The sequence below is a fragment of the Macaca mulatta genome, chromosome 6, assembly GCF_049350105.2.
Source record: "Macaca mulatta isolate MMU2019108-1 chromosome 6, T2T-MMU8v2.0, whole genome shotgun sequence".
Classification (NCBI taxonomy): Eukaryota; Metazoa; Chordata; class Mammalia; order Primates; family Cercopithecidae; genus Macaca; species Macaca mulatta.
In genome coordinates this window covers 180,911,353-180,939,129 of record NC_133411.1, presented here as the reverse complement: position 1 = coordinate 180,939,129, position 27,777 = coordinate 180,911,353, and the positions used below count along the sequence as shown (strand labels likewise).

The 27,777-nt window shown below is 46.2% G+C and overlaps 1 protein-coding gene and 1 long non-coding RNA gene across 2 annotated transcripts in view; one reads left to right on the top strand and one right to left on the bottom strand.

Annotated features, from left to right (window-relative positions):
- STK10 (serine/threonine kinase 10) overlaps positions 1–27,777 on the top strand; it is a 151,023-nt gene that overhangs the window by 105,501 nt on the left and 17,745 nt on the right. Inside the window, exons 11-14 of the mRNA XM_028849917.2 lie at positions 6,975–7,098; positions 7,554–7,733; positions 23,083–23,175; positions 26,762–26,891. Of these exons, the coding sequence (XP_028705750.2) occupies positions 6,975–7,098; positions 7,554–7,733; positions 23,083–23,175; positions 26,762–26,891 (527 nt within the window). The remainder of the gene's footprint in view (positions 1–6,974; positions 7,099–7,553; positions 7,734–23,082; positions 23,176–26,761; positions 26,892–27,777) is intronic.
- LOC114678969 (uncharacterized) overlaps positions 13,005–27,777 on the bottom strand; it is a 74,791-nt gene continuing 60,018 nt past the window's right edge. Inside the window, exon 3 of the long non-coding RNA XR_013395001.1 lies at positions 13,005–13,709. This is a non-coding gene — a long non-coding RNA (uncharacterized LOC114678969). The remainder of the gene's footprint in view (positions 13,710–27,777) is intronic.

The following is a 27,777-nucleotide window of genomic DNA, read 5'->3' as shown; positions in this document are numbered from 1 at the left end:
GCCTTAGATCCTGCACTCCCCCATCTATCCAACCATTCATCTATCTATCCACCCATCCCTTCATTTATTCACCCATCTATCTACCTGTTCACCTATCTATCTATTCATCTATCCACCCATCTGTCTACCCACTCTTCCACCCACTCACCCTTCCACCCACCCACCTATCTACCCACTCTGCTTTCCATCCATCCATCCAACTGTACACCCATTCATCTACCCATCTACTTAATCCATCCTTCCATTCATTTATCCACCCATCTATCCACCTACTCAGCTATCTGCCTGTCCATCTATCCACCCAGTTGTTCACCCATCCATTCATCCATTCATCCATCCACCCATCCATCCATCCATTCATCCATCCATCCAGTCATCCACTCATTCATCTACCCACTCACTCACCTTCCATTTATCCATCTAACCATCCACCTATCCATCTACTCACTCACCATTCCATCCTTCCCTCCATCTGCCCAAGTATCCATCTGTTTATCTATCTATCCACCCAATCAGCCATCCATCCATTTATTCTTCCATCCATTTATCTATCCATCCATCTATTTACCTACTCCCTATCTACCTTTCCATCTGTCCACCCAGTCACCCATCCATCCACCCACCCACCCATCTACCCATTCAGCCCTCCACCTATCTACCTAACCATTCATCCATCTATCCATCCATGTATCCACCAACCCACCAGGTTGGAGACAAGGTGGTGACCCAAATAGATAAGGCCATTGCCCTTGTAGAACTTAACACCTAATGGGCCAACATACAGTACACAAGATAATCCCTGATTGTCCTACGTGCCATGAAGGAAGTAACAGGTGACATGATGGTGAGTGCTTGGAGTGGGGAAGGCTGCTGCAAGGGAAGCCCCTGAGCCAGGCCTAAAGGATAAGGGGAGGAGAGCTCAGGGAGCCCAAGGGAAACTGCAGTTGCTGAGACCCTGAGTAATAACTACTCAGCTTCTTTAAGGGGGGCTGGTGGAGGGAGACAGGGAGACCTTGACTCTCTGGGCAGGCTCTGGGCTCAGGCTGGGGCAGTGGCCGGGAAGAGGGAAAAACATGGTCAGATTTGACCTACATTTTGGAGGCAAAACCAGTGAGCTGGTGAAGGATTGGAACAGGGAGGAAGGTGTGAGGCGAAGCTGTTTGCTGGGATCCGTCTTTATACTTTTCAGTTCTTCATCCCCCACTTGCAGCCCTCCTTCGGGAGACCCTATTTCCACATTTTGTGAACAAAGGAGGAAACACTGTTTCTGGGCAAGTAAGTCACTTGCCCCGGGTCTTCCAGCTGGGCAGGGGTAAAGCTGGGATTCTAACTGGGTCTGTCTGTGTGAGAATTCCTTCAGGTTTCACTGGACCGTGTAGCTGGCAGGCGTTGGGGGAGCTTAACACTTAGGGACGCCGTGGAGCCACGGAGTTCCCTGGGGGCCAGGCCTTTGCAGGGTAAATTCATAATTAGTGTAGAGAAAATTTCTGGAACATTAATCACATGTTTTTATACATGTGAATTAAAATTTTTAAAATTTTATTTATTTATTTTTATTTTTTGAGACAGAGTCTTGCTGTGTCGCTCAGGCTGGAGTGCAGTGGCGCGATCTCAGCTCAGTGCAACCTCTGCCTCCCGGGTTCAAGCGATTCTCCTGCCTCAGCCTCCTGAGTAGCTGGGACTACAGGTGCCCACCACCACGCCCCACTAATTTTTGTATTTTTAGTAGAGACGGGGTTTCACCATATTGGCCAGGCTGGTCTCGAACTCTTGACCTTGTGATTCGCCCGCCTCGGCCTCCCAAAGTGCTGGAATTACAGGTGTGAGCCACCATGCTCGGCCTAATATTCATATTCTTTTAAAAGCATAAGCATGCAGCTGGGCACAGCAGCACACACCTATAATTTCAGCACTTTGGGAGGCTGAAGTGAGAGGATTACTTGAGCCCAGGAATCCGAGACCATCCTGGGCAACATAGTGTCTCTACAAAAAATTTTAAAATTAGCTGAGCGCATACCTATAGTCCCAGATACTCGGGAGGTTGAAGTGGGAGTATCACTTGAGCCTAGGAGGTCAAGGCTGCAGTGAGCTGCAATCATGCCACCACACTCCAGCCTGGGCAACAGAGCAAGACCCTGTCTCTCAAAAATAAATTTTAAAACTAAATTGTAAAAAATAAAAGCATAAGCCAGGCGCATTGGCTCACACCTTTAATCCTAGCACTTTGGGAGACCTAGGCGAATGGATCACCTGAGGTCAGGAGTTCGAGACAAGCCTGGCCAACATGGCAGAACCTGGTCAATACTAAAAATTCAAAAATTAGCCAGGCGTGGTGACGGGCGTCTGTAATCAAAGTTACTCGGGAGGCTGAGACAGGAGAATCACTTGAATCCAGGAGGCGGAGGTTACAGTGAGCCGAGATTATGCCACTGCACTCCATCCTGGGCGACAGAGTGAGATTCTGTCTCAGAATAAAAATAAAAATAAATAAATAGATAAATAAGCCAAAACCAAATAAAAGTAGTTTTAGATGTTCTGGATCACTTCTCCCTCTGGGAACAGGGGGAGGAAAGACAGATTTTTCACTAGTTAGTGTGGTATCTGCATACACCACACACACACACACCCACACACACACACACACACACACACACACACACGTGTCATCTGTGTGGATTGGGAGGCTAGGGCACAGGTCGTTTTGGCAGATGACACCACCTTCTGTTGTCATGGTCACCTGAGAGGCACTCTGGACTCTGAGCTTCAGCCTCAAGAGGTGGGTTTTCATCACCTCCCCTCTGGGCAATTGAAGTTCCCAGGGATAGAATTCTAGATTGGCCACACCCCATGAAGAAGCAGTGCTCTCTGGCCCTGGCTGTGGGTCCCCACCCACCTCCTAAGCAGAGCAGCTGTGTGCTACTCAGGGTCAAAAGGTGAGACTTGAGGAGGTGAAGAGGTGCTCGTCAGGAACCAGGGTTTTCTCGTTTGCCTGCCATGGTCTGGAGGTCTGAGCAGCTGTAAACCAGGCCAGGCTGCCAGACGCCAGGGGTGTGGCTGGCCCTGATCATTCCCTGCTGGCCCAGGCCCCTGGCCATACCTGAGCCCTGGCATTTTTGGAGAACTGGGTCACACCTCGGCTTTTGAACTATGTGGTTGAGCATTTATCACATTCCCAGACTGACGAGGCTTCCGGGCAGAGCTCCTCCTGTCCCTCCCTAAAACCGCTTCTGCCGTTCCCTTGCCCTTGAGTCCCAGTCTTCTCCTTGCCTGCCTTTTCTTCTGAGAGCACAGGTGGGCCAGGGAGTGCTAGAGTCTGGCTGCCTGCCTTCTTTCTGTACTCCTTTTTATGCTTTTTGTCAATTCTCTAAACCTTAGTTTCTCTTGAGTCAGGATTTCCGTTTCCTCATTAACACTCTCAAAAACTGCCTCTTCTCTTCTCGCTTTCCAGAGAAGCGGAGGCTTAGTCTTCCCTCTGCGGCTGTAGAAAGCACCTCTGGCTGTTCCCAGAGGCAGGGCAGCCATTGCCTCTTCTTCCTTGGTAGAATTCGAGCAGTTGCCACTTACAGAGTGCTGGTCATGTGCCACGTGGGCACCTGACCTGTGTCATCTCATTTATCCCTCAAAGGACCCAAGAGGTAAAGATCGTTAGCCTCATTTTGCAGAGGAGGGAATGAGTGCCACGAGGATGAGTGACTCTCCAAGAGGTCACCCAGCTGGAAAGCTGACTGAGCCTAGATTCAGACGGGTGCTGTGACCCCAGAGAATGTGCTTGGCCTCACTGCACTGCCCAACCCCTCCTTGTGCTGCTCTTGGGGGGCAGTTCTGTAAGCAGTTATGGTCCCTCTGAGCCATGAGGAAGGCCGCTGGGGTCAGCGTGGCCTCATGGGAATCAGCATGGCGCTGCACTGGACTAGGACACAGGCCTCATGGACCCCGACCCCGAGAGGCCTCCAGGAGCCCCCAGCTCAGTCAGGATGCCCAGGTTCTTTCTGTAGTAGTTTGATTTTTTTTCTTTTTTTCTGATTATATAAATGACATGTGGCAGTTTTTTCTTTTTCCTTTTTTTTTTTTTTTTTTGAAGCAGAGTCTGACAGAGTGCAGTGGCACAATCTCGGCTCACTGCAACCTCTGCCTCCCAGATTCACACTGTTCTCCTGCCTCAGCCTCCGAGCAGCTGGGATTACAGGTGTGCAGCACCACACCTGGCTAATTTTTGTATTTCTAGTAGATGGGGTTTCACCATGTTGGCCAGGCTGGTTTTGAACTCCTGACCTCAAATGATCCGCCAACCTCGGCCTCCCAAAGTGCTGGGATTACAGGTGTGAGCCACCGCACCCGGCCTACATAGCAATTTTTAATGGATTTGCTCATTAAGAAACATGGTTAACACTTGGGGCTTATCCCTCCAATATTTTTTCTGTGAGTACACACATATACATACTGGCAATATAGATACAAAATTAGGGCATGTGGCTTAGGTCAATTTTTTTTCTTTTTTTAACACAGGATCTTGCTCTGTTGCCCAGGCTGGAGTGCAAGTGGCATAGTCATGGCTCACTGCAGCCTGGACCTCCTGGGCTCAAGTAATCTTCCAGCCTCAGCCTTTTAAGTAGCTGGGACCACACAGATGCACCCCCACGCCCAGCTAATTTTTGTCTTTTGCGCAGAGATGAGGTCTCACTGTGTTGCCCAGGCTGCTCTCGAACTCCTGAGCTCAAGTGATCCTCCCAACTCAGCCTCCCAAAGTGCTGGGATTATAGGCATGGGCCACCAAGCATGGCCTATGTAAAATTTTTATTATATATTTTTTAGCAGGTAATAAAGGTTGAACATCCCAAATCAAAAAATCCAAAATCCAAAATGCTCCAAAATCTGCAACTTTTTGAGCACTGACATCAGATTCTCACTGGAACATTTCAGACTTCAGATTTTCAGATTAGGGTTGCTCATTCAGTAAGTATAATATTCTAAAATCTAACAAAATCTGAAACCCAAAACACTTTTGGTCCCAAGGCTTTTCAGTAAAGGATACTCGACCTGTATAAGATCATGGTTCAAAATTTTTTTTAAAAAAGAAAGAAGATAAACAGTGAAAAATTTTCCTCCCTCATTTTCCTACCAGAAATCCAGTTCTCTTTCCTGTGTTAATGTTTTATGGTTTAATCCTTCCAGAGATACTAGAAAAGTAAACAATACATATATGTGTGTACAGACACATATTGTTGTCTTTTTTTTTTTTTTTTTTTTTTTTGAGACGGAGTCTCGCTCTGTCGCCCAGGCTGGAGTGCAGTGGCGCGATCTCGGCTCACTGCAAGCTCCGCCTCCCGGGTTCACGCCATTCTCCTGCCTCAGCCTCCGAGTAGCTGGGACTACAGGCGCCGCCACCTCGCCCGGCTAATTTTTTGTATTTTTAGTAGAGACGGGGTTTCACCATGTTAACCAGGATGGTCTTGATCTCCTGACCTCGTGATCCGCCCGCCTCGGCCTCCCAAAGTGCTGGGATTACAGGCTTGAGCCACCGCGCCCGGCCTATTGTTGTCCTTTTTTCTCCCAGATAAGATGGCATAAGAGACCTATTCTTTAATGTCTTGCTTTTTTTTTAACCTAGAGATTATTCCATATCTGTTCATAAATATTATTATTATTATTATTTGAGACAGAGTTTTGCTCTTGTTACCCAGGCTGGAGTGCAATGGCACAATCTCAGCTCACTACAGACTCCGCCTCCCGGGTTTAGGTGATTCTCCTGCCTCAGCCTCCCGAGTAGCCGCGATTACAGGCACGCACCCCCACGCCTGGCTAATTTTGTATTTTTAGTAGAGACGGGGTTCTCCACGTTGGTCAGGTTGGTCTTGAACTTCCGACCTCAGGTGATCCGCCCTCCTTGGCCTCCCAAAGTGCTGGAATTACAGGTGTGAGCCACCGTGCCTGACTGAATCATTTTTATTTTTAATAGATGTTTCCTTATGTAATTAAACATTTTTTAAAACTTGAATTTTTTAAAGTTGTATGGAATTCCATCATACCAATGTACTTTATTTACATAGACCTATATTGATGGACATTTGCTTCCAATTTTTTACTAAATAACATTGATTTTAAATAATTGCATATTCTTTTTTTTTTTTTTTTTTTTTGTGGTGGTGGTGTTGAGATGGAGTTTCGCTCTTGTAGCCCAGGCTGGAGTGCAGTGGCATGATCTCGGCTCACTACAACCTCCACCTCCCAGGTTCAAGTGATTCTCCTGCCTCAGCCTCCTGAGTAGCTGGGAGTACAGGCGCATGCCACTATGTCCAGCTAATTTTTGTATTTTTAGTAGAAGTGGGGTTTCGCTGTGTTGGCCAGGCTGGTCTCAAACTCCAGACCTCAGGTGATTCTTCTGCTTTGGCCTCCCAAAGTGCTGGGATTACAGGTGTGAGCCACCATGCCTGGCTGACTATTGTTATTCAGTGGTCTTGTGCATCGATAAATATTTCTTTAAAATCAGTATCCAGAAGTGAAACTACTGTGTCAAAAGACATAAACTTATGACCAAATTGTCCTCCAGAAATGTACCAGTTTCTACCGTCAAATTTTCTACATCATGAAAATGTAGTTTCTACACAAATTTTCTGCATCATGTTTTCTACATCATGACATTGTGGTTTCTTTTTCATTTGTCTTTTATATCTATATAGGTGATTCTAAAATTTCTTTTTATCTTTTGCTTCATGTCTGTTCATGTTCTTTTGCCACTTTTTTTGGTTAGGATAGTGTTCCTTTTTATTGATTTGTAGGTACTCTTTATTTATTAAGATTATTAAGGTTTTGTCTGTCAATAAATATCAAATGAAGCCTGAGTTCTAGTCATGCCTATGACAAAGACTTGTGTGATTTTGCTCCATGATCCAACCCTCAGTGTTCCAAGCTGCAAATATTGTGATCCCTGAGGCCAGTTTCTTACTGTGACATATCTGTATCCTTTAACCTTTCAGGCGCCAGGAACTCCGAGAGCTTCGGCTGCTCCAGAAGGAAGAGCATCGGAACCAGACCCAGCTGAGTAACAAGCACGAGCTGCAGCTGGAGCAAATGCACAAACGTTTTGAACAGGAAATCAACGTGAGTGCGAGAAAAGATGGGACCCTGGAGGGCTTCTTGCCTCTGTGTGTTCTCTCAGAGGAAGCTACATAGTGGGAATGATTGGGTAGTGAAGAGTAATTCACAACAATTGCCCAATTCCTGGAGGCTTCCTGATCTTGTTAGGCGGTGACTTGTTAACACAGAACCCCGTGAAGGTCACAGTGATCCCGAGTCCCACGGGAGGATCTCCAGAGGGCAAATAACCTTTACTGAGCACCGTGCAACAACACATGGTCTGGTCTCCCGTTTGCAGATGAGGAAATGGAGACTCGGGCCAAGCAACTTGCCCCGGGTCACACAGCAAGCGGGTGGTGGAGCTGGGATTCAAGCCTAGGTCTGATCACAGGCTCCGAGTTCTCCCCATCCCAATCCCCATGTCCCTTCTAGGTACAAAGTGACTTTGCTGAATTTCTCGGAATTTCTGCTCCTTTCAGGCCAAGAAGAAGTTCTTTGACGTGGAATTAGAGAACCTGGAGCGTCAGCAGAAGCAGCAAGTGGAGAAGATGGAGCAAGACCATGCCGTACGCCGCCGGGAAGAGGCCAAGCGGATCCGCCTGGAGCAGGATCGGGACTACGCCAGGTTCCAAGAGCAGCTCAAACTGATGAAGAAAGAGGTGAGTATGTGCTGGGTGGGGGCAGGGGCAGCTCGGAGTATTAGGGCCTTCTTGGTTGCAAGTGATCATGGCCCCAGCTCAACCTCACCTTGGCAACAAAGGGGTGTGGCTAAAGAGCTCGGGAGCAGGTGAGGCTGGATCTGTGTGCCCGAGCTGTGCCATGAGGAGCCACTTCTCCATCCTGTGAACTCTGCTTTCCTCTGTGTTGCTGTGGCTTAGGGCAGGCCCTCACTGTGTGGCCTCAGGCAGCTTCCTTTACATCCTCCCAGCTTAGCAACCCCTGCCGAGAAAGAGCAGGGAATAAGGAAGGGCTGGTGGCCCAGGGGAATTTGAGATGCTGTTCCCAGAAGGGCTGGTGGGTGCTGGGTGGGTGGGCACATACAGCATGCCCTCTACGCTCCACCCTCTCTACCTCCTCCTTCTCCCCGAGTTGGAAGGGGAAGGGGAGGGTGGAAGGAGGAGTCTGGTCCTGAGGCACATCTCATGGGCTGCTCTGCGAGAGGCATCTGGGCATCAAAGAACAGCCCATGCCTCCCTTTGTGGAGGACGGAGACAAGCAGGAACACCAGGGCAGGCTGTGCCCAGTCTCCCAGCTGGGAGCAGTGGATGAGCAGCCTCTGAGGGTGGTCCTCAGGACCTCAGAGCCCAGATTCCAGGCTTTACCATGGTGGGCATGACATTTGGGGCGTCCCAGAGGCCGTGGGCAGCTGCCTCTGGGAGCCAGGGCTCCTGGCCAGCTGAGCAGCTGAGGCAGTCACCTTAAGCACAGATGTACCTCGGAGATACCGCGGGTTTGGTTCCATACCCCTGCAATAAAGTGGATAAAAAATAAAGCCAGTCAGTATTCAGTAAACCATGCTGTGCACAGATGTGCTGTCACCTGGGCTTTGTGGCTCCATTTTTAGAGCACAGGCAGAGTAGATTTAGCCTGATTTTTTTTTTTTTTTTTTTTGGAGATGGAGTCTTGCTCTGTCACCCAGGCTGGAGTGCAGTGGTGCAGTCTCGGCTCACTGCAACCTCTGCCTCCTGGGTTCAAGCAGTCGTTCTGCCTCAGCCTCCCAAGGAGCTGGGACTGCAGACGTGCACCACCACACTTGGCTAATTTTTGTATTTTTAGTAGAGATGGGGTTTCACCATATTGGCCAGGCTGGTCTCAAACTTCTGACCTCATGATCTGCCCACCTCGGCCTCTCAAAGTGGTGGGATTACAGGCGTGAGCCACCGCGCCCAACTTAGCATGATTCTTAAGGGCCCCTAGGATTTTCAAAATGGTAAATGAGCATTGGCTTCAACTTCAAGTCATCATCAGCATTAACCCCTAACAAGAGAATCAGCCTGTCCTTTGAAGCTTTGAAGCCAGGCATTGACTTCTCCTCTGTAGCTTTGAGAGTCCTAGATGGCATCTTCTACCCAGAGAAAGCTGTTTCATCTACACTGAAAATCTGTTGTTTAGTGCAGCCACTTTCATCAATGATCTTAGCTAAGTCTTCAGGATAACTCACTGCAGCTTCTGCGTCAGCACTTGCTGCTGTACCTTGCACTTCCATGTTACGGAGCTGGCATCTTTTCTTGAACATCATGAACCAGCCTCTGCTAGCTTCCAGCCTTTCTTCTTCAGCTTCCTCACCTCTCTCAGCCTTCACAGAATTGAAGAGTTAGGGCCTTGCCCTGGATTGGGCTTTGGCATAAGGGAGTGTTGTAGCTGGTTTATCTTCTACCCAGATCACTCAAACTTGATCTCAGCATAGGCCGTTTTGCTTTCTCATCATTCATGTTCATTGGAGTAGCACCTTTATCTTTCGAGAACTTTTCCTTTGTATTCACAACTTGGCTGACCGTCTGGTGTAGGAGGCCTAGCTTTTGACCCAGTAAGTTTTCTCCATGCCTTTCTCACTAAGCTTCATCATTTCTAGCTTTTGATTTAAAGTGAGAGACGTGGCAACTCCTGCTTTCACGTGAACACTTGGAGGCCATTGTCGGGATATTCATTGGCCTCATTTCAATATCGTTGTGTCTCAGAGAATAGGGAGGCCTGAGGAGAGGGGAAGAGACGGGGGAAAGGCCAGTCTGTGGAGCAGTCAGGTCACATTCAACATCTATTGATTACGTTTGCTGTCTTATATGGGCTCGTGGCACCCTATAACAATTACAGTAGTGACGTCAGAGGTCACTCATCACAGGTCGTCATGATAGAGATAATAATAATTAAAAAATGTGAAATATTGCGAGAATTACCAAAACGTGGACGGGAAGTGAGAACATGCTTTTGGAAAAATGACGCTGATAGACTTGCTCGACACAGAGTTGCCACAAACCTTCAATTTGTAAAAATCACAGTGTCTGCAAAGTGTAATAAAGTGAAGCATGAAAAAATGAGGTATACCTGCACAACATTTCAGAGGACCCAAGAACTCAGTCATCAAGATAAAAAAAATGTTAATGCAGCCGGGCGCTGTGGCTCACACTTGTAATCCCAGCACTTTGGGAGGCCCAGCCGGGCGGATCACTTGAGGTCAGGAGTTCAAAACCAGTCTGGCCAACATGGTGAAACCGCATCTTTACTAAAAATACAAAAAAATTAGTTGGGCGTGATGGCAGGTGCCTTAATCCCAGCTACTCGGGAGGCTGAGCAGGAGAATTGCTCGAACCCAGGAGGCGGAGGTTACAGTGAGCCGAGATCACACCATTGCAATCCAGCCTGCTCAGCAAGAGCAAAACTCCGTCTCAAATATATATATATTCTGTTCATTCCTGGATTTGTTAATTTCCAGAGAAGCCAGACAAACAAACAAAAAGTCCAATATTGAATAAATAAAACAGCTACCAACATGCTAGGGAAGCATATAGACTGGCTGACTAGAGATCCAGAGAGATCTGCTTTAGACGGGTCTGGGAAAGCCTCTCAGTGTTTGACGTGTAAACTGAGTACAGAAGGATGCTGGCAGGCCTAAGAACCTTCTAGGAGGGTGGGACAGCACCTGCAAAGGCCCTGAGGTAGGGGAAAGAGCTTGGAGTGTTCAAAGAGCTGGAAAACCATCCATGTAGCAGGCGCTTAGGAAGCAAAGGGGAGATTGGCACAAGGTGGAATCAGACAGGTAGGGCAGAGACCAGCTCACGCAGGGCAGTGGGCCACAGGCAGGAGTGTGCTATTTTAATAATCCTGTTAACGTCCAGTCCTTACATAGATGTTGTAGCATTAAATGAGAAGTACATTCAGGGTTAGACCCAGTATCTGCTCGGAATAAGAGCTGGGTAGATGCCCATTCCCTCCTTGGCTCTGTGCCGTGTCACATGTGCACACCTCGTGTGTGTATGTGTGTGTGTATAAGGACTTGTAAGAGTGGAAGAGAGAGGAGGCGACTGAGGAAGTTGCCTAGTTTAGGAGGGGGTGGGGGAAGCCACAGATCTCCTCACCCTTTCCCAGAACGTGCCCTTAACAAAGTTGGACTTCCTCACCAGCAGGGTTCCAGGAAGGCTCTCAAGCCTGCCGCTGAACGCTGAGGCAGAGTGTGGGATCTGGCACCTGGGGTTCTAATCACATTCAGTTTTTTAAAATATCTTTTTCTATGGGTGTTTTTCTTCAAGAAGTTTTCATGGAAAGAAAAAGCTTAACTTCTTTGCTCTTTTGGCTTTTTTTTTTTTGAGACGGAGTCTCGCTCTGTCGCCCAGGCTGGAGTGCAGTGGCCGGATCTCAGCTCACTGCAAGCTCCGCCTCCTGGGTTCACGCCATTCTCCTGCCTCAGCCTCCCGAGTAGCTGGGACTACAGGCGCCCGCCACCTCGCCCGGCTAGTTTTTTGTATTTTTTTTAGTAGAGACGGGGTTTCACCGTGTTAGCCAGGATGGTCTCGATCTCCTGACCTCGTGATCCGCCCGTCTCGGCCTCCCAAAGTGCTGGGATTACAGGCTTGAGCCACCGCGCCCGGCCTTTTTTTTTTTTAAATGATAAGACTGGAGTGCAGTGGTGCAATCACAGGTCACTGCAGCCTTGAACTCCTGGGCTCAAGTGATCCTCCTGCCTAGGCCTCCTGGGTATTTGGGACCCTGCTGTTTTAAAAAAAATTTTTTGTAGGAATAGGGGTCTCACTTATTTGCCCAGGCTGGTCTTGAATTCCTGGCCTCAAGTGATCCTCCTGCCTCGGCCTCCCAAAGTGTTGGGATTACAGGTGTGAGCCATTGCACCCAGACTCTTTTGGCTTTTTGAGGAGGACAGGGCTCACACCATTTAGTAAGATGGTGTCCCAGGTACTGGTCTTTTGTGTAGACAAACTTGCTTGCTTTGATTCTGCTGCTTACTTGTGTAACAGATAGCGATGGCAGGAGGCTAGCGAGAGGCTTTGCCCCATGGCAACCCCAGATATCCCAGATGGCACTGTCTTGCCATTGCCTACTCCACGCTCCTAAGAACTCCTTCTCTATTCCAAAGGTCACCTCTGTGAGGGCTGCAAGGTGCTGGGTGAGGAAGTAGGAATTCCAAGTAGGAATGGGAGGTCTGGCTCATTGCCCTTGACATAGTGGTCAGGATGCAGCAGCAGGGGTGAAGGACAAAATTAGAAGGGATGAGGCCCTCCCAGGTGAGCAGCCTCTGAACTTCCTACAGATGCATCAGCGATTCCAGTGCCGCAACAGAGTAATTCACACATGGATGCTGGAGAGGGAGACCATACACAGATGCAACAGGCACTTTCCTTTAACCAGCCCGGAGCAAGGAAGAGTGTACCTGTCCATTTCCCTACGATCCATTCAGTGTGAGAGAGCATGTCATAATTTAAATTCAGGCATGGAAAACACACACCAAAAAAATAAAATAAAATAAAATGTGAGAAGCCTCCTGGGACTCTCTTCAGAATTACAGCAATTGGTGTGGAATATTTATCATGCTAATCACTTTTCAGTAAGGAGATATGGATATAGGAAAAATAATTATTAGCAAGGTAGTTGAGCAGGGACCTATTTATTCTTCATGTCAATTTCTTTTTTTTTTGAGACGGAGGCTTGCTCTGTCACCCAGGCTGGAGTGCAGTGGCGCTGTCTCGGCTCACTGCAAGCTCTGCCTCCTGGGTTCACGCCATTCTCCTGCCCCAGCCTCCCGAGTAGCTGGAACTACAGGCACCCGCCACCATGCCTGGCTAATTTTTTATATTTTTAGTAGAGATGGGGTTTCACTGTGTTAACCAGGATGGTCTCAATCTCCTGACCTCGTGATCCGCCCACCTTGGCCTCCCAAAGTGCTGGGAGCCACAGGCGTGAGCCACCACACCCGGCCATTCATGTCAATTTCAAGTAATTTACTACATCTTCCTGTATATATGCATATATGCATATACAATTAATGTGGATACATTCTCACACTCTGTAAGAAGGGACTTGATGGTCTGCTACTCAGTTCCTATAAACCCAGTAATCTTCAGCATCCATGAGAAACTGGCTTGACAGTTGTAACTCCTTAGATCACTGAAATCGGAAAACAAACCTAACCAGTCTTGAAGGAAATCTTTCCAGAACTCTGTTTCCCTGCCTTCCCAGGCAAAGCTCATTAAACAGAATGTAGCTATTAAATAGTTTGGATCTCCATAACACCACAGAATTGTAACCCTCAAAGGATCCCTAAAGAAATTTTAGTCGAAAGCCAGATTGTTTTTCCTGATGAGAAAATAAGGAACTCTAACGAGTTCAATAACTTTTCTGAAGACACGTAGCTGGACTAGAATGCAGGTTTTCCGACATCCAGCAGAATGCAGTTCCCCTGCCCCTGCCTCTCAGTAGATCTCAGCGGGAGAGCAGTGCTGGTACGTGAATGTCCTCGGGGGATACCGATGGATGGAAGTCCTGTGCCCCTTTGTCAAGTGGCCCCATGTGACTCTACTTTTACTGTTCCTTTGCCTTCGCCCTCCGTGGTCAATGGTGTGACGTTTCTTAGTGTTTTCGGTGCCTTTGGCAGAAATCCTTTACTAAACTGCTGCTTCTAATCTTCTGTCCTGGAAAATCAAGAAATCATGCTTGAAACAGCACAGTTTTAAGCTCATGAGGCCTTTAAATTGTATGATGCCTGAGATGGTGCTGTCGAAAGGCATTTTGGCAGACACCACAGCCAGATGCTGAACTAGGGTTATATAGCATCTCCAAGGCGACCCTTTGATGTGGAAGCAGAAGTGGCACAAATAAGATTTTAGATATTTTACTAGGACTTCTAAGACAATGATCGTCAACCAGGGACTGCTTTGTTCCATAGGGGCAGCCAATTGGCAATATCTAGAAACATTTTGGTTGTCAGCACTGGGGAAACAAGGGAGAGGTGCTACTGGCATTGAGCAGGTAGAAGCCAGGGATGCTGCTAACTTCCTAAAATGCACAGGACAACCCCCACAACGAATGCACAGGGCAGCCCCCACAATAAAGAATTCTCCACCCACAAGGTCAGTAGTGCTGAAGTTGCAAAACCCTGATCTACGACCATTAAGGCCAAAGAACCTAGGAGAAGGATTCAGATTACAAATCTAAGACCATGAAAAAAAAAATCCAAGAATTGAAAGAAGAGACAATGAAGAACAGCTGCTGGGATTTTGGGGTCAGATGCTAAGTGCACGTTTGACTTTATGAGAGACTGCCAGACTGTTCCAAAAAGGGCTGGATCATTTTACATCACAACAAGGTGCAAGAGTTCCAGTTGCTCCATGTTCTCATCAGCACTTGCAACTGTCAGGTTTTTTAGCCATTCTGATGGGTGTGAAGTGGTGTTTCATTGTGGTTTTTAATTCACATTTCACTAACAACTAATGATTTGAGTATCTTTTTGTGTGCTCACTTGCTACCCGTAAGTATTTATTTTATTTTATTTTATTTTATTTTATTTATTTATTTTGAGATACAGTTTTGCTCTTGTTGCCCAGACTGGAGTGCACTGGCACAATCTCGGCTCACTGCAAGCAAGCTCCGCCTCCCAGATTCACGCCATTCTCCTGCCTCAGCCTCCCTAGTAGCTGGGACAACAGGCGCCCGCCACCACGCCCAGCTGATTTTTTGTATTTTCAGTAGAGACAGGGTTTCACCGTGTTAGCCAGGATGGTCTCGATCTCCTGACCTCAAGTGATCCACCTGCCTCGGCCTTCCAAAGTGCTGGGATTACAGGCATGAGCCTCCGCACCCGGCGCTTTTTATTTTTTTATTGCTTTATTGTGCTAGCCAGGACCTCCAGCAGGATGTTGAATAGGAATAGTAGAGAGGACTTCTTTGCCTTGTTCCCCATTTTAAGGGGAAGGCATTCAATATTTCATCATTAAGTATGATGTTAGCAATAGCGCTTTTTATTGCTGCCCTCATCGGATTAAGAAAGTCTCTTTCTACAGACGCAGAAGCTGAGGTTAAAAAGAAAGAAAAGAGGCTGGGCGCGGTGGCTCACGCCTGTAATCCCAGCACTTTGGGAGGCCGAGGTAGGTGGATCACAGGGTCAGGAGATCAAGACCATCCTGGCTAACACGGTGAAACCCCGTCTCTACTAAAAATACAAAAAATTAGCTGGGTGTGGCGGCGGGCGCCTGTAGTCCCAGCTACTCGGGAGGCTGAAGCAGGAGAATGGCGTGAACCTGGGAGGCGGAGCTTGCAGTGAGCTGAGATTACGCCACTGCACTCCAGCCTGGGTGACAGAGCGAGACTCCGTATCAGAAAAGAAAGAAAAGAAAAACATTTTTTTAAAGTCTCCTATTCCTAGTATGCTAATCGATTTTATTATGAATAGGTGTTGAATTTTATCAAATGAGCTTCATGCATCAATTGATATAATCATATGGTTTTTCTTCTGTTAGTCTGTTGATATAAATTATATTGCTTGATTTTAAAATATTGCATCAGCTTTGCCTTTTTGGGGTAAGAACCACTTGGTTATTGTATATTTTCCTTTTTCTATATTACTGGACTCAATTTGCTGACATTTTGGTGAGGATTTTGGGGTCTGTGGTCATAAGGGATGTTGATCTGGTTTCGTTGACAGCTGTTGTGATACCTCGATTCTTGTCTTCTTGGCTTTAAGGAATTTAAACATGAGACACACAGCAAAGGAGCTGCAGCATAGAGTCGTTTATTGCAAAAGAAAACTAGTATTTTGAAAGTTAGGTATGGAATAGACAGTACACCCTGAGAGAGAGAGAATTCAGAGTGGGCTGCTTGTAAGGATGAGACAGCAAAGACTGGTACTAGGGAGACTCTTTTAATGGGAGTCTTACATGATGACTCATAAGTAGGTGGGAAGAGGTGCTGCCAGGAAGCATGTTCTGTGTGGTCCTCTGGGTGCGCATGTGCAGTAGCTGTACCTGCTTGTTCGTATGTCACTGTCTCATTAGCATCTTAAATCTCTACCCGGGGTGTGTTTTTTACTATTAATAATGAACAAAGAGTCAGTCTGAGGACAGGTAAAATCAAAATGTGCATGCTCTCTACAGGGAAAATTCCCTACTGAAGATAGCTGTGCTTGAATGAGCTCAATTACAATGAGAATGCTGAGGCTTATGGTGTTGACTGTATGGTCCCCATAGTTGCTGTGTCCAGAGAACCTGGTCATTTTTTTTGACTACCTATCCTGCCTCAGTTTTAGTTACCTATTTCTTCTTTTTAATTTTTTTTTATTTTTTAACTTTTCCTTGTTACATGTATGGCCTTCCAATACCTATTTCTTTTTTCTTTTATTTTTTTGAGAGAGTCTCACTCTGTCGCCCAGGCTGGAGTGCAGTGGTAAAATCTCAGCTCACTACAACCTCTGCCTCCCAGGTTCAAGCGATTCTCCTGCCTCAGCCTCCTGAGTAGCTGGGATTACAGGTGCGTGCCACCACGCCCGGCTAATTTTTTTGTATTTTTAGTAGACACGGGCTCTCACCATGTTAGCCAGGATGGTCTTAAACTCCTGACCTCAGGCGATCCACCTGCCTCAGCTTCCCAAAGTGCTGGGATACGGGCATGAGCCACCGCGCCTGGCCTGTTTCTTCTTAAGTAAGCTTTAGTAGCTTCTGTCTTTCAAGGAATTTGTAGATTTCATTTTAATGCTCAAATTTATTGGCATTAAATATTTCCTGACTATCCTTTGAATGCCTGTAGCATCTGTAGTGATGTTCTTTCTTTCATCCCTCATACTGGTATTTTGTATTGTCATCTTCTTCTCCTCCTCCTTTTCCTCTCCTCCTCTTTCCCTGTCAGTCTAATTGTTTATTAATTTTTTTGACCTTTTCAAAGAACCAACTTTTGGTTTCATTGATTTTTCTTTTCAATGTTATTGATTTCTGCTGTTATATTAGGCTTGGGTTTAAATTGCTCTTCTTTTTATGGTTTCTTAATGTAGAAGCTCATTTAGAACATTGATTTGAGACTATTCTTTAAGCACTTAATGCCATAAATTTCACTTAATGCTATAAATGGGGCAGTGTTTTAACTTCATTCCACAAATCTTTATATGTTGTATTTTCATTTTTATTCAATACCAATTACTTTTTAATTTCCTTTGCAACTTCCTCTTTGACCCAGGTTATTTAAAATCTTGTTGTTTAATTTTAAAATGTTTTGGGGCTCTCATATCTTTCTCTTATTTTTTACTTTGATTTCATTATGATCAAATCAAATAACATATATATATTACATATATATATTATTATTTTTTTTTTGAGATGGAATTTTGCTTTTGTTGCCCAGACTGGAGTACAATGGCATGATCTTGGCTCACTGCAACCTCTGCCTCCTGGGTTCAAGTGATTCTCCTGCCTCAGCCCCCCAAGTAGCTGGGATTACAGGCACATGCCACAACACCCAGCTAATTTTTGTATTTTTAGTAGAGTCGGGGTTTCACCATGTTGACCAGGCTGGTCTTGAACTCTTGACCCCAGGTGATCCACATGCCTCAGCCTCCCAAAGTACTGGGATTACAGGCGTGAGCCACCACGCCCGGCCCATATATTTTTTAAGATTTCAATTTTTAAAAATGTATTATGGCTTGTTTTATGGTCTGGGATGTGGTCTGTGTTACTGAGTGTTCCATGTGCACTTGAAAAGGATGTGTATTCTGCTGCTGTTGAGTGGAGTATTCTATAAACGTCAAGGAGGTCAAGTTAATTGATAGTATTGTTCAGGTCTTCTGTATTCTTACTGATTTTCTGACTACTTGTTCTACTGGCTACCAAGAAAGGAATGTTAACATCTCCAACTGTAATTGTGGATTTGTCTATTTCTCATTCAGTTCTGTCAGCTTTTGTTTCACACTTTTGAAATTATTTTGTTATTTTAAATAGTCACATTTTCTTTTCTTTATTTATTTGTTTATGTTTTTTGCAGTGGAAGTCTCACTGTGTTGCCCACACTGCCCTCAAACCCCTGGGCTCAAGTGATCCTCCTCAGCCTCCTAGACTTTAGCTAAGCCTAAAATAGTCATACTTTCTTAGTGAACTGACTCTTCCTTTTATGATTATATAATGCCCATCATTATTCCTGATAATATATTCCTTGTTCTGAAGTCTGCCTTGTCTAATCAATAGCCAATCCTACTTTCTTTTGATAAGTATTTGCATACAGTATCTTTTCCTGTCCTTTCAATTTAACCTATCTAAATCTTTATATTTAACATGCATTTCTTGTTGACAGCATATAGTTGTGCTTTCATTTTTTTTAATCCCATCTGAAAATCTTTGTTTTTTAATAGACGTGTTTATGCCATTTATATTTAATTAAATTATTACCTGTTTTGTCTCCTTTGGTTTTTGTTCCTCTCTTCCCCGTTTTCCTACCTCCTTTTGGAGTATTTGAATATTTTTAACTTCACGAATTAGTTTATCTTTGTGTGTGTGTTTGTGTGTGTGTGTGTGTGTTTAATGGTTGCTCTGGGGCGTTATAATATACATACCTATCTCAGCATCTATTTAGAGTTGATATTGTAATTCTTTAAGTAAAATGTACCTTTACAAGCATGTAAATTTCTTGATACTTTCTCAGTTTTGTTATAATTGTCACATTTTTGGCCTTTTTTTTTTTTTGAGACCGAGTCTTGCTGTGTCACCCAGGCTGGAGTGTAATGATATGATCTCTGCTCACTGCAACCTCTGCCTCCTGGGTTCAAGCACTTCTCATACCTAGAGACAGGGTTTCACCATGTTGGCCAGGCTGGTCTTGCCTGGCCTCAAGCAATCTGGCCACCTCAGCCTCCCAAAGTGCTGGCATTACAGGCTTGAGCCACCACACCTGGCCTATCACGGATAATGTATTACATCTACATATATTAAAAACCATACCAGACAATGTGACAACTTTTGCTTTAAATGGTCATTGAGATTTTAAAGATCTTAAGGGGAAAATTGTTCACTGTGTTTATCCAGATATTTACCATTTCTGTCACTCTTTCTTTTTTACTGAAGATACAAGTTTTCTCCTTAGCTCACTTCTTTTTAACCTGAAGAACTTCCAATGTAGCCTTTCTTCCCGACCACAAAGTTTCCTACTTTCCTTCATCTGAAAATGTCTTTATTTTGCTTTCATTTCTGAAGGATAGTTCCATTAGACATACCTATTCTTCCTGTTCTTTTATTTTGGTACTTTTTTTTTTGAGATGGAGTCTTGCTCTGTCACCCAGGCTGGAGTGCAGTGGTGTGATCTCAGCTCAGTGCAACTTGTGCCTACCGGGTTCAAGCAGTTCTCTGCCTCAGCCTCCTGAGTAGCTGGGATTACCGGCGCCCATCACCACGCCTGGCTAATTTTTAAAATATTTTTACTAGATACGGGGTTTCACCATCTTGGCCAGTCTGGCCTTGAATTCCTGACCTTGTGATCCACCCGCCTCAGCCTCCCAAAGTGCTGGGATTACAAGCATAAGCCACTGTGCCCGGCCCTTCTTTCAGCACTTTAAGGATGATACTCCAGTGGCTTTTGGCCTCCCTGGTGTCTGTTGGGAAATCCATGGTCACTGGAGTCATGATTTTCCTGTGTTAAAATGTCACATTTCTCTTAAATACTCTCCTGAATTTTTTTAGTTTGGTTTTCAAGTTTTATTATGATATATATGAGGGTGGTTTTCTTTTAATTTAACCTGTTTGGGTTTCATTGAGCTTTTGATAATTTTCTCATAAGTCCCTGAAACCTTCATCTTTTTCATCTTTCTTCCTCTCTGTCATTCAGATTATATACTCTTTATTAATTAGTCTTCAAATTAATGACCCTCCTCTGTGATCACCATTCTGCTATTGTTTTATTTTAATCTCAGACATTCTATTGTTTAGTTTTAAATTTTTCAATTTTTAAAAAATAGTTTTTCTGGCTGGGCATGGTGGCTCACGCCTGTAATCCCAGCACTTTGGGAGGCCAAGGCGGGTGGATCACTTCAGGTCAGGAGTTCAAGACCAGCCTGGCCAACATGGTGAAACCCCGTCTCTACTAAAAATACAAAAATTAGCCAGGCACCCAAATAACTGGGTACCTGTAATCCCAGTTATTCTGGAGGCTGAGACAGGAGAATCACTTGAGCCCAGGAGGTGGAGGTTGCAGTGAGCGGAGATTGCACCATTGCACTCTAGGCTGGGCAACAGAGCAAGACCCTGTCTCAAAAAAAAAAAAAAATAGTTTTTCTGTGCTGTGAACTTTCATCTTTCCATATTTGAAATATTAAAGGGCTTTAGCTCATGGAGTATAGTTATAGTAGCTGCTTTGAAGTTTCTTTGTGTCAACATCTGTATCATCCCAGAGCTGATATCCACTGATTGTCTTTTTCTTTGAAAACTCGTTCTATTTCCTGGTTCTTTGTATGCAGAGTAATTTTTTATTGTTTCCTTGACATTTTATTTATTTATTTATTTATTTAGTGACAGGGTCTTGCTTCTTGCTCTGTTGCCCAGGCTGGAGTGCAGTGGTGCAGTCACAGCCCACTGCAGCCTCAAGCTCCTGGGCTAAAGTGATCCTCCCACTTCAGCCTCCTGAGTAGCTGAGACTACAGGTGCACTGGCACCACACCCAGCTAGTTTTTTGTATTAATATTTTCTGTAGAGATGGGGTTTTGCCATGTTGCCCAGGTTGGTCTCGAATTCCTGAGCTCAGGTGATCCACGCAGTCTCCCAAAGTGCTGGGATTACAGGCGTGAGCCACTGTGCCTGCCTATCCTTGATATTTTAGTGTTATGGTCTGTAGACTGTGGGTCTGTATTATAATCTTTTGGAGAATGTAGATGTTTTTTGTTTAACAGGAAACCCTGTAGACCACAGGTTCTGTCTGATCTTCTGTGGGTAGTGGTTTCAGTCTTAGTTAGGTCTTTTCTTCTTTGGTTTTTTGCTATACTGCTTGGCACCTGTCTGACTCATGCTTAGCTCAGGGGTGAATCTCTGTGTTTACACACAGAATTAGGAATTTCCCTTTTCCTGTGCTCTTCTCTTTTTTTTTGAGACGGAGTCTCGCTCTGTCATTCAGGCTGGAGTTCAGTGGTGCGATCTCAGCTCACTGCAGACTCCACCTCCTCAGTTCAAGTGATTCTCATGCCTCCTTCTCGAGGAGCTGAGATTACAGGCATGTGCCACCACACCCAGCTAATTTTTATATTTTTAGTAGAGATGGGGTTTCACCATGTTGCCCAAGCTGGTCTTGAACTCCTGACCTCAAGTGATCCACCTTCCTTGGCCTCCCAAAGTGCTGGGAATACAGGTGTGAGCCACTACGCCTGGCCTTCTGTGCCTTTCTCTTTGGGATTCATCCCATACTCACTGGACTCCGCAGGCCTCTTTTCCTGGTTCTCTGGCCAGAAATACAAGGTTTCTTATGGAGTTTTAGCCAGCTTTTCTACTGCACCACTGGGCAGGTCTGGGATTGGTGCAAACCCAGGAGAGCAAAAGGATGGAAAAAAAAAAATAGGAAACTTATCCCCTCTACCAGTCTTGTCTGCAAATTTGGACTCCTCTTCATGTCACCTGCTTTTGTTTGGTTTTCAGAGTCCTCAAGTAGTTACTTTCATATTTGATGCAGTGTTTTCACTGTAATTATTAGGAGATACAGCCTGTCTTGGCTTACCTCACCATGCCAGAACTCCCCAGAATGTTCTTTTTTTGCTCACAGGCAGGCCTTTCCCCCCATCAGATGCTCCTAAGAGCCCTCTGTCAGTGCAGGTTTTGGGTTATTAGGCACCGGTAAAGGTGTGGGTTTCTTGGGAAGGAAATGTCTGAGGAAGTCCGGGGTCCTTAGAGAGAAGTGGCATGGATCTCTTCTCCCTCCTGTCACAAAAGACAGAAACCCGATCCCAGCCGGCTGAAGGACGAAAGAATGCTTGCTGGCGTCTGGCCAGGAGGGCAGGAGTGTTGGCGGGAATTCTTCTTTCTCCTCTCTTGGCATTGCTTCCCTGCATCGAGTTCATCTCAGGCAGTCCCCTCCAGGGCTGACAAGGTGACGCACCTTGGCCTTCATCCCCCCAGTTTAACAACCCCAGAGGACAGCAGGTAGCTTTCCTTCAGTCGTTCCAGCAACGTCCCAAAGTTCGCACTGGACCCGTGAGGGTCACGTGCTTCTCTCTGAATTAGTTCCTGAGGCTAAGGGCATGGAATGTGCTGCTTGGCCAGCCTGGATCAGATGCTCAGCCCAGGGCCAGTGGGGGTAGGGGTGTCAGTTCACCTGGACCTCAGGGACTGACAAGGGGGATACTAAAGTATGCATTCTCGGCCGGGCGCAGTGGCACACGCCTGTAATCCCTGCGCTTTGGGAGGCCAAGGCAGGCAGATCACTTGAGGTCAGGAGTTTGAGACCAGCCTGGCCAACATGGTGAAACTCCATCTCTACTATAAATACAAAAATTAGCCGGGTGTGGTGTCGCACACTTGTAATCCCAGCTACTTGGGAGGCTGAGGCGGGAGAATTGCTTGATTCCATCTCAAAAAAACAAAAGATGTGCATTCTCAGCCAGGCTAATATTACTGCAAAGGAAGCCAAATACCTGAGATGTGACAATGGTTTATCAGATCGACAGTATTGTCTGTTGGACTAATTTCATGGGGGGAGAGGGATTAGGAAAAAATGTCTAAAAGAACTTCTGTGGGGACTGTCATTTTTTAAGAAGGTGGAGAAACACTGCCCTGCAGGAAGCTGGGCGCTGTTCCCAGAAGAGGAGGGAGGATACCACGCAGCTGGAAACTGCACCTGCCCACTCTAGGGGAGTTGGAAGCTGAAACCAGCAGCAGGCAGGAGTAGGCCAGTGGGAGGCACCTGCTCAGAGGGGTTTGGTGGGAGCCACATAGGGTGCTGGCCCTTGCAACGCTGAGCCTCTTCCTCAATCTCTGGCCCAGGAGTTCTGGGTTGAAGAATATACTGCAGGAAGCATGGAGAGGACCCTGACCCAGCCCCGCTCTGCTGTCTCTGTTGCAGGTGAAGAACGAGGTGGAGAAGCTCCCCCGACAGCAGCGGAAGGAGAGCATGAAGCAAAAGATGGAGGAGCATACGCAGAAAAAGCAGCTTCTTGTGAGTCCCTGGCCTCAGCTGGGGAGTGCAGGGACTGGTGTGAGACCTGGAATGGTGACCAGGCCTCCTCTCTGCCTTTGCCCAGTCACTGCCCCTCAAATGCCCTGTTCTGAATACCTAAATCTAGCCTCATCCTTCATGGCCCCATTATCCCCTCTTCCATGCAGCCTTCCTTGATTGCCTCGCCTCCAGCTGGAAGTGAGCTCTTCCATCTCTGGATACCCCAACACTTTACATTGACCATCCTCCCAAACCCTTAGCACCTCCTACCTTGTTCTAGGGTTATTTGTAAGTCACATCTCCTTGACTAATCCAGTATATTCCCCTGCCCTCTTGGCATCTTTTAAGTCTAAAGGACATCAAACTCATGATGTCCCAGACCTGGTCGTGTCATGCTCTGAAGGGTGCCATTTTCCTTCCTTTCTGGCCCATCATTCCTGTCCCCTCCTTTCCCTCCAGTCCTTCATCACCTCCTGAAGCATGGTATGTATATTTCTTATCTCCTGTCTCTGGATCTATCAACTTGTCACCATCTCCATGACCCCCCAGCCACTGTCCAGTGGCCTCCCAGCGAGGCTTCCTGTTGCTGTTTTTCCCCTGCAGTTTCTTCTCTCCTGCCTGCAGGTGTGAGCAGTTTGAATTCCAAGTCTGATAACAGCACCCTTTCCCCCACAGCCCTGTGCCTTAAAAGCCTTCAGTGGCTCCCGCATTGTCCCTAAGATAAGCGCTGCCTCTTTGCTGTGCCCTGGCTGGCCTCCCCAGCCTTCTTTTCATCCCGTGCCGGAATGCTCCCATTTTCCCCACGAGGGGGTCTTTGTGTGCTCTGCTTCTTCAGCCTCCAAAGCAGAGAATCTTTGAGTCCACATTTACAAATGCTTTCTGTATTACCTGGTTCAGCGTTCATAGCTTACCATGGTAGGAGCTGTTCATTTTCCCATTCACAGAAGAGGAAACAAAGACTGAGAGAGGTGACATTGCTAAGTTCACAGTCGGGGAGGGGGTCGAGGCCTCAAGCTTGTGTTCTCTCTGGAACGCCCCATGAGCTGTCCCGTTACAGCGCGATTAGGAAGAGACTGCGGACTGGTGAGGCGGGGCACACAGGCCCTCGTCCACGCAGAGGGACAGTAGATGGTGTGGCCTGGAGGAGGCAGTTGCATGGAGAGCTTTGAAGATACGCACATCCTTTGGCTTGGATTTTCTGCTTCTAGAAATCCTGAGGGAATCTAAAAATCCTGAAGGAGTTATCACAGAGGTTCACAAACACTTAACTACCAGAATATGAAGTAGCACTACTTTAAAAATACATAACACCTGGAAACACCGTGTTGTTTATTGGATAAATAACATCCAAAGCATGAAATTTTTCAGCCATTGAAACACATATGATAGAAGATCACATTATTTATTTATTTGACATGGAGTTTCAAAAGTGTGAGTTTCATCACAGTGTTTTTGTTTTTTTTGTTTTTGTTTTTTTTTTGAGATGGAGTCTCACTCTGTTGCCCAGGCTGGAGTGTGGTGGCACAATCTCAGCTCACTGCAACCTCCGCCTCCAGGGTTCAAGCAATTCTCCTGCCTCAGCCTCCCAAGTAGCTGGGACTACAGGTGTATGCCACCACACCTGGCTAATTTTTGTATTTTTAGTAGAGACAGGGTTTCACCATGTTGGCCAGGCTAGTCTCGAACTCCTGACCTCAGGTGATCCGCCTGCCTCAGCCTCCCGGCGTGCTGGGATTACAGGCGTGAGCCACTGCGCCTGGCCAGAAGATCACATTATAACATGGAAAGATTTTTTAAAATAATTGTTTAAAATTGTGGTAAAATAGTCATAACATAAAATTTACCATCTTTCCCATTATTAAGTGTACAACATAGTGGTGTTAAGCACGTTCTCACTGTGCGGCCATGACCACCAACCATCTATCCCCACAACTCTCTCATCTTGTAAAACTGAAACTCTGCACCCATCAAACCGTAACTCTCCGTTTCTTCCCCTCCAACCCTTGCTAACTTTATTCTGCTTTCGCTATGAATTTGACTATTCTAGGTACTTCATATAAGTGGAATCATAGAATATTTGTCGTTTTGTGATTGGCTTATTTCACTTAGTGTAATGTCCTCAAGGTTCATCCATGTTGTTGCATGTGTCAGAATTTCTTTCCTTTTTAAGGCTGAATAATATTCCATTGTATGGATATAACACATGATGTTTATCCATTTATCTGTGGACGGACACGTCGGCTGTTTTCATCCCTTGACTATTGTGAATAATGCTGCTGTGAACTTAGGTGCTCACATAATCTGTTTGAGCCCTTTTTAATAATTTTTGTAACACAACAATAACAATAGCTATAGATACACTTGTATAGACATACCACAGTTGCCAACTCTGGGTGATAGGATAGGTGGAGAGTTTTACTAATTCTGTGGTTTCTAAATTTTTTTATTTTAATTTTTTTCTCTTTATTATGGAAAATTAAAAACATAGGAAGAGGGAGGCCAAGGTGGGCAGATCACTTGAGGCCAGGAATTCAAGACCAGCCTGGCCAACATGGTGAAACCCCATCTCTACTAAAAATACAAAAGTTAGCCGGACGTGGGAGTGCGCACCTGTAGTCCCAGCTACTCAGGAAGCTGAGATGGGAGAATCACTTGAACCTGGGAGGCCAATGTTGCAGTGAGCCGAGATCATGCCATTGCACTCCAGCCTGGGTGACAGAGCGAGACTCTCTCTCTCAAAAAATAAATAAATAAATAAATATAAGAAAGAAAAGAAAAGAAACATAGGAATAGGTATAATGGCATAATGAACCACCATATGCCTATCACCTAATCTCAGTAATGTCACCTCATGCCCACTCATTCACTTCCTGACCCCAAGGTATTATTTTTAATCAAATCCCAGACATCATATTATTTTACCTGTCAAACATCAGAGAAATAACTACCATACCATAAACACACCCAGCAAATTTAACCATAATTGCTGAACAACATAATACTGTCAGTATTCCCATTTACAATTGTTTCATGAATGTCATCCTTAAAAAAAAAAAAACAAAAAACAAAAAACATTGGCCAGGCACAGTGGCTCAGCCTGTAATCCCAGCACTTTGGGAGGCTGAGGCGGGCAGATCACGAGGTCAGGAGTTCGAGACCAGTCTGGCGAACATGGTGAAACCCTGTCTCTACTAAAAATACAAAAATTAGCCAGGTGTGGTGGTGCATGCCTGTAATCCCAGCTACTCAGGAGGCTGAGGCAGGAGAATCGCTTGAACCTGGGAGGCGGAGATTGCAGTGAGCCGAGATTGTGCCACCGCACTCCAGCCCTGGTGATAGACTGAGACTCCGTCTCAAAAAAAAAAAAAAAAAAAAATTGTTCTTTGATCCAGGATCCAGATGAAGCCCACGTGTTGAAATTGGTTGATGTGTCTCTAAGTCTCTCTTAAATTTCCCCTCCACCAGTTTCTTTTCTGTTTCTGAATTTTCTTCTCTGATCACGCAGGCTTTTCTTCCATAATAGGAAGAGACATTGAGGTGCCCAAGCCAGCTCTGGATAAAGGCCTGTCCTCCTCTCTCCCCACAGGACCGGGACTTTGTAGCCAAGCAGAAGGAGGACCTGGAGCTGGCCATGAAGAGGCTCACCACCGACAACAGGCGGGAGATCTGTGGCAAGGAGCGCGAGTGCCTCATGAAGAAGCAGGAGCTGCTTCGAGGTGGGGGCGTGCGAGTGCCAGCGCTGTCTTGGCCCAGAGTCGCTGTGGACATCCCAGCCCTGGGAAGTGGGGTGGGCAAGAAAAACCTCCCAGGCCTTCTCCATCCCCACAACTAAACATCATCCTTCATGGTGAAACCTGGGGAAAACCCCCAGTGAAGTAAGGAACGAGGCAAGGATACCAGTTGTCACCAAGACTATTTGACATTATTCCAGAAGTCAAGAGGAGAAAGGAACAGGCATAGAGTAGGTTAATCAGTGAGCTGGGTTTTCGGGAGGTGGAGACAGCTTGGCAGGGACTGAGCAACCAGTCTGCCAGGCCACGTGCCAGTCCATTTTTCCACCTTTATCTCACCGAATCCTCACCTAACACTGTGGGGCAGGGCCTGGGTTATCCCCATTTCTGTAGATGAGGAAACTGAGGCCTGGAGAGTTACTATTCTTTGGCCAAGTATCTTAGTTCATTCAGCTGCTCTAACAAAATACCACTGACTGGGTGGCTTATCAACAACAGACGTTCGTTTCTCACACTTCTGGAGGCTGGGAAATCCGCAGTCAAGGTGCCAGCACATATGTGGTCTGGGGCGGGCTTACTCTGTGCTTCATAGGTGGCACCTCCTCGCTGTCTCCTCACACAGCGGAGGGAGATGGGCTCTGGGGTCCCTGGCTCCTCACTGTATCCTCACACGGCGGAGGGGGACCGGCTCTGGGGTCCCTGGCTCCTCACTGTATCCTCACACGGCGGAGGGGGACCGGCTCTGGGGTCCCTGGCTCCTCGCTGTATCCTCACACGGCGGAGGGGGACGGGCTCTGGGGTCCCTGGTTTCTCGCTGTATCCTCACACGGCGGAGGGAGACTGGCTCTGGGGTCTCTGGCTTCTCGCTGTA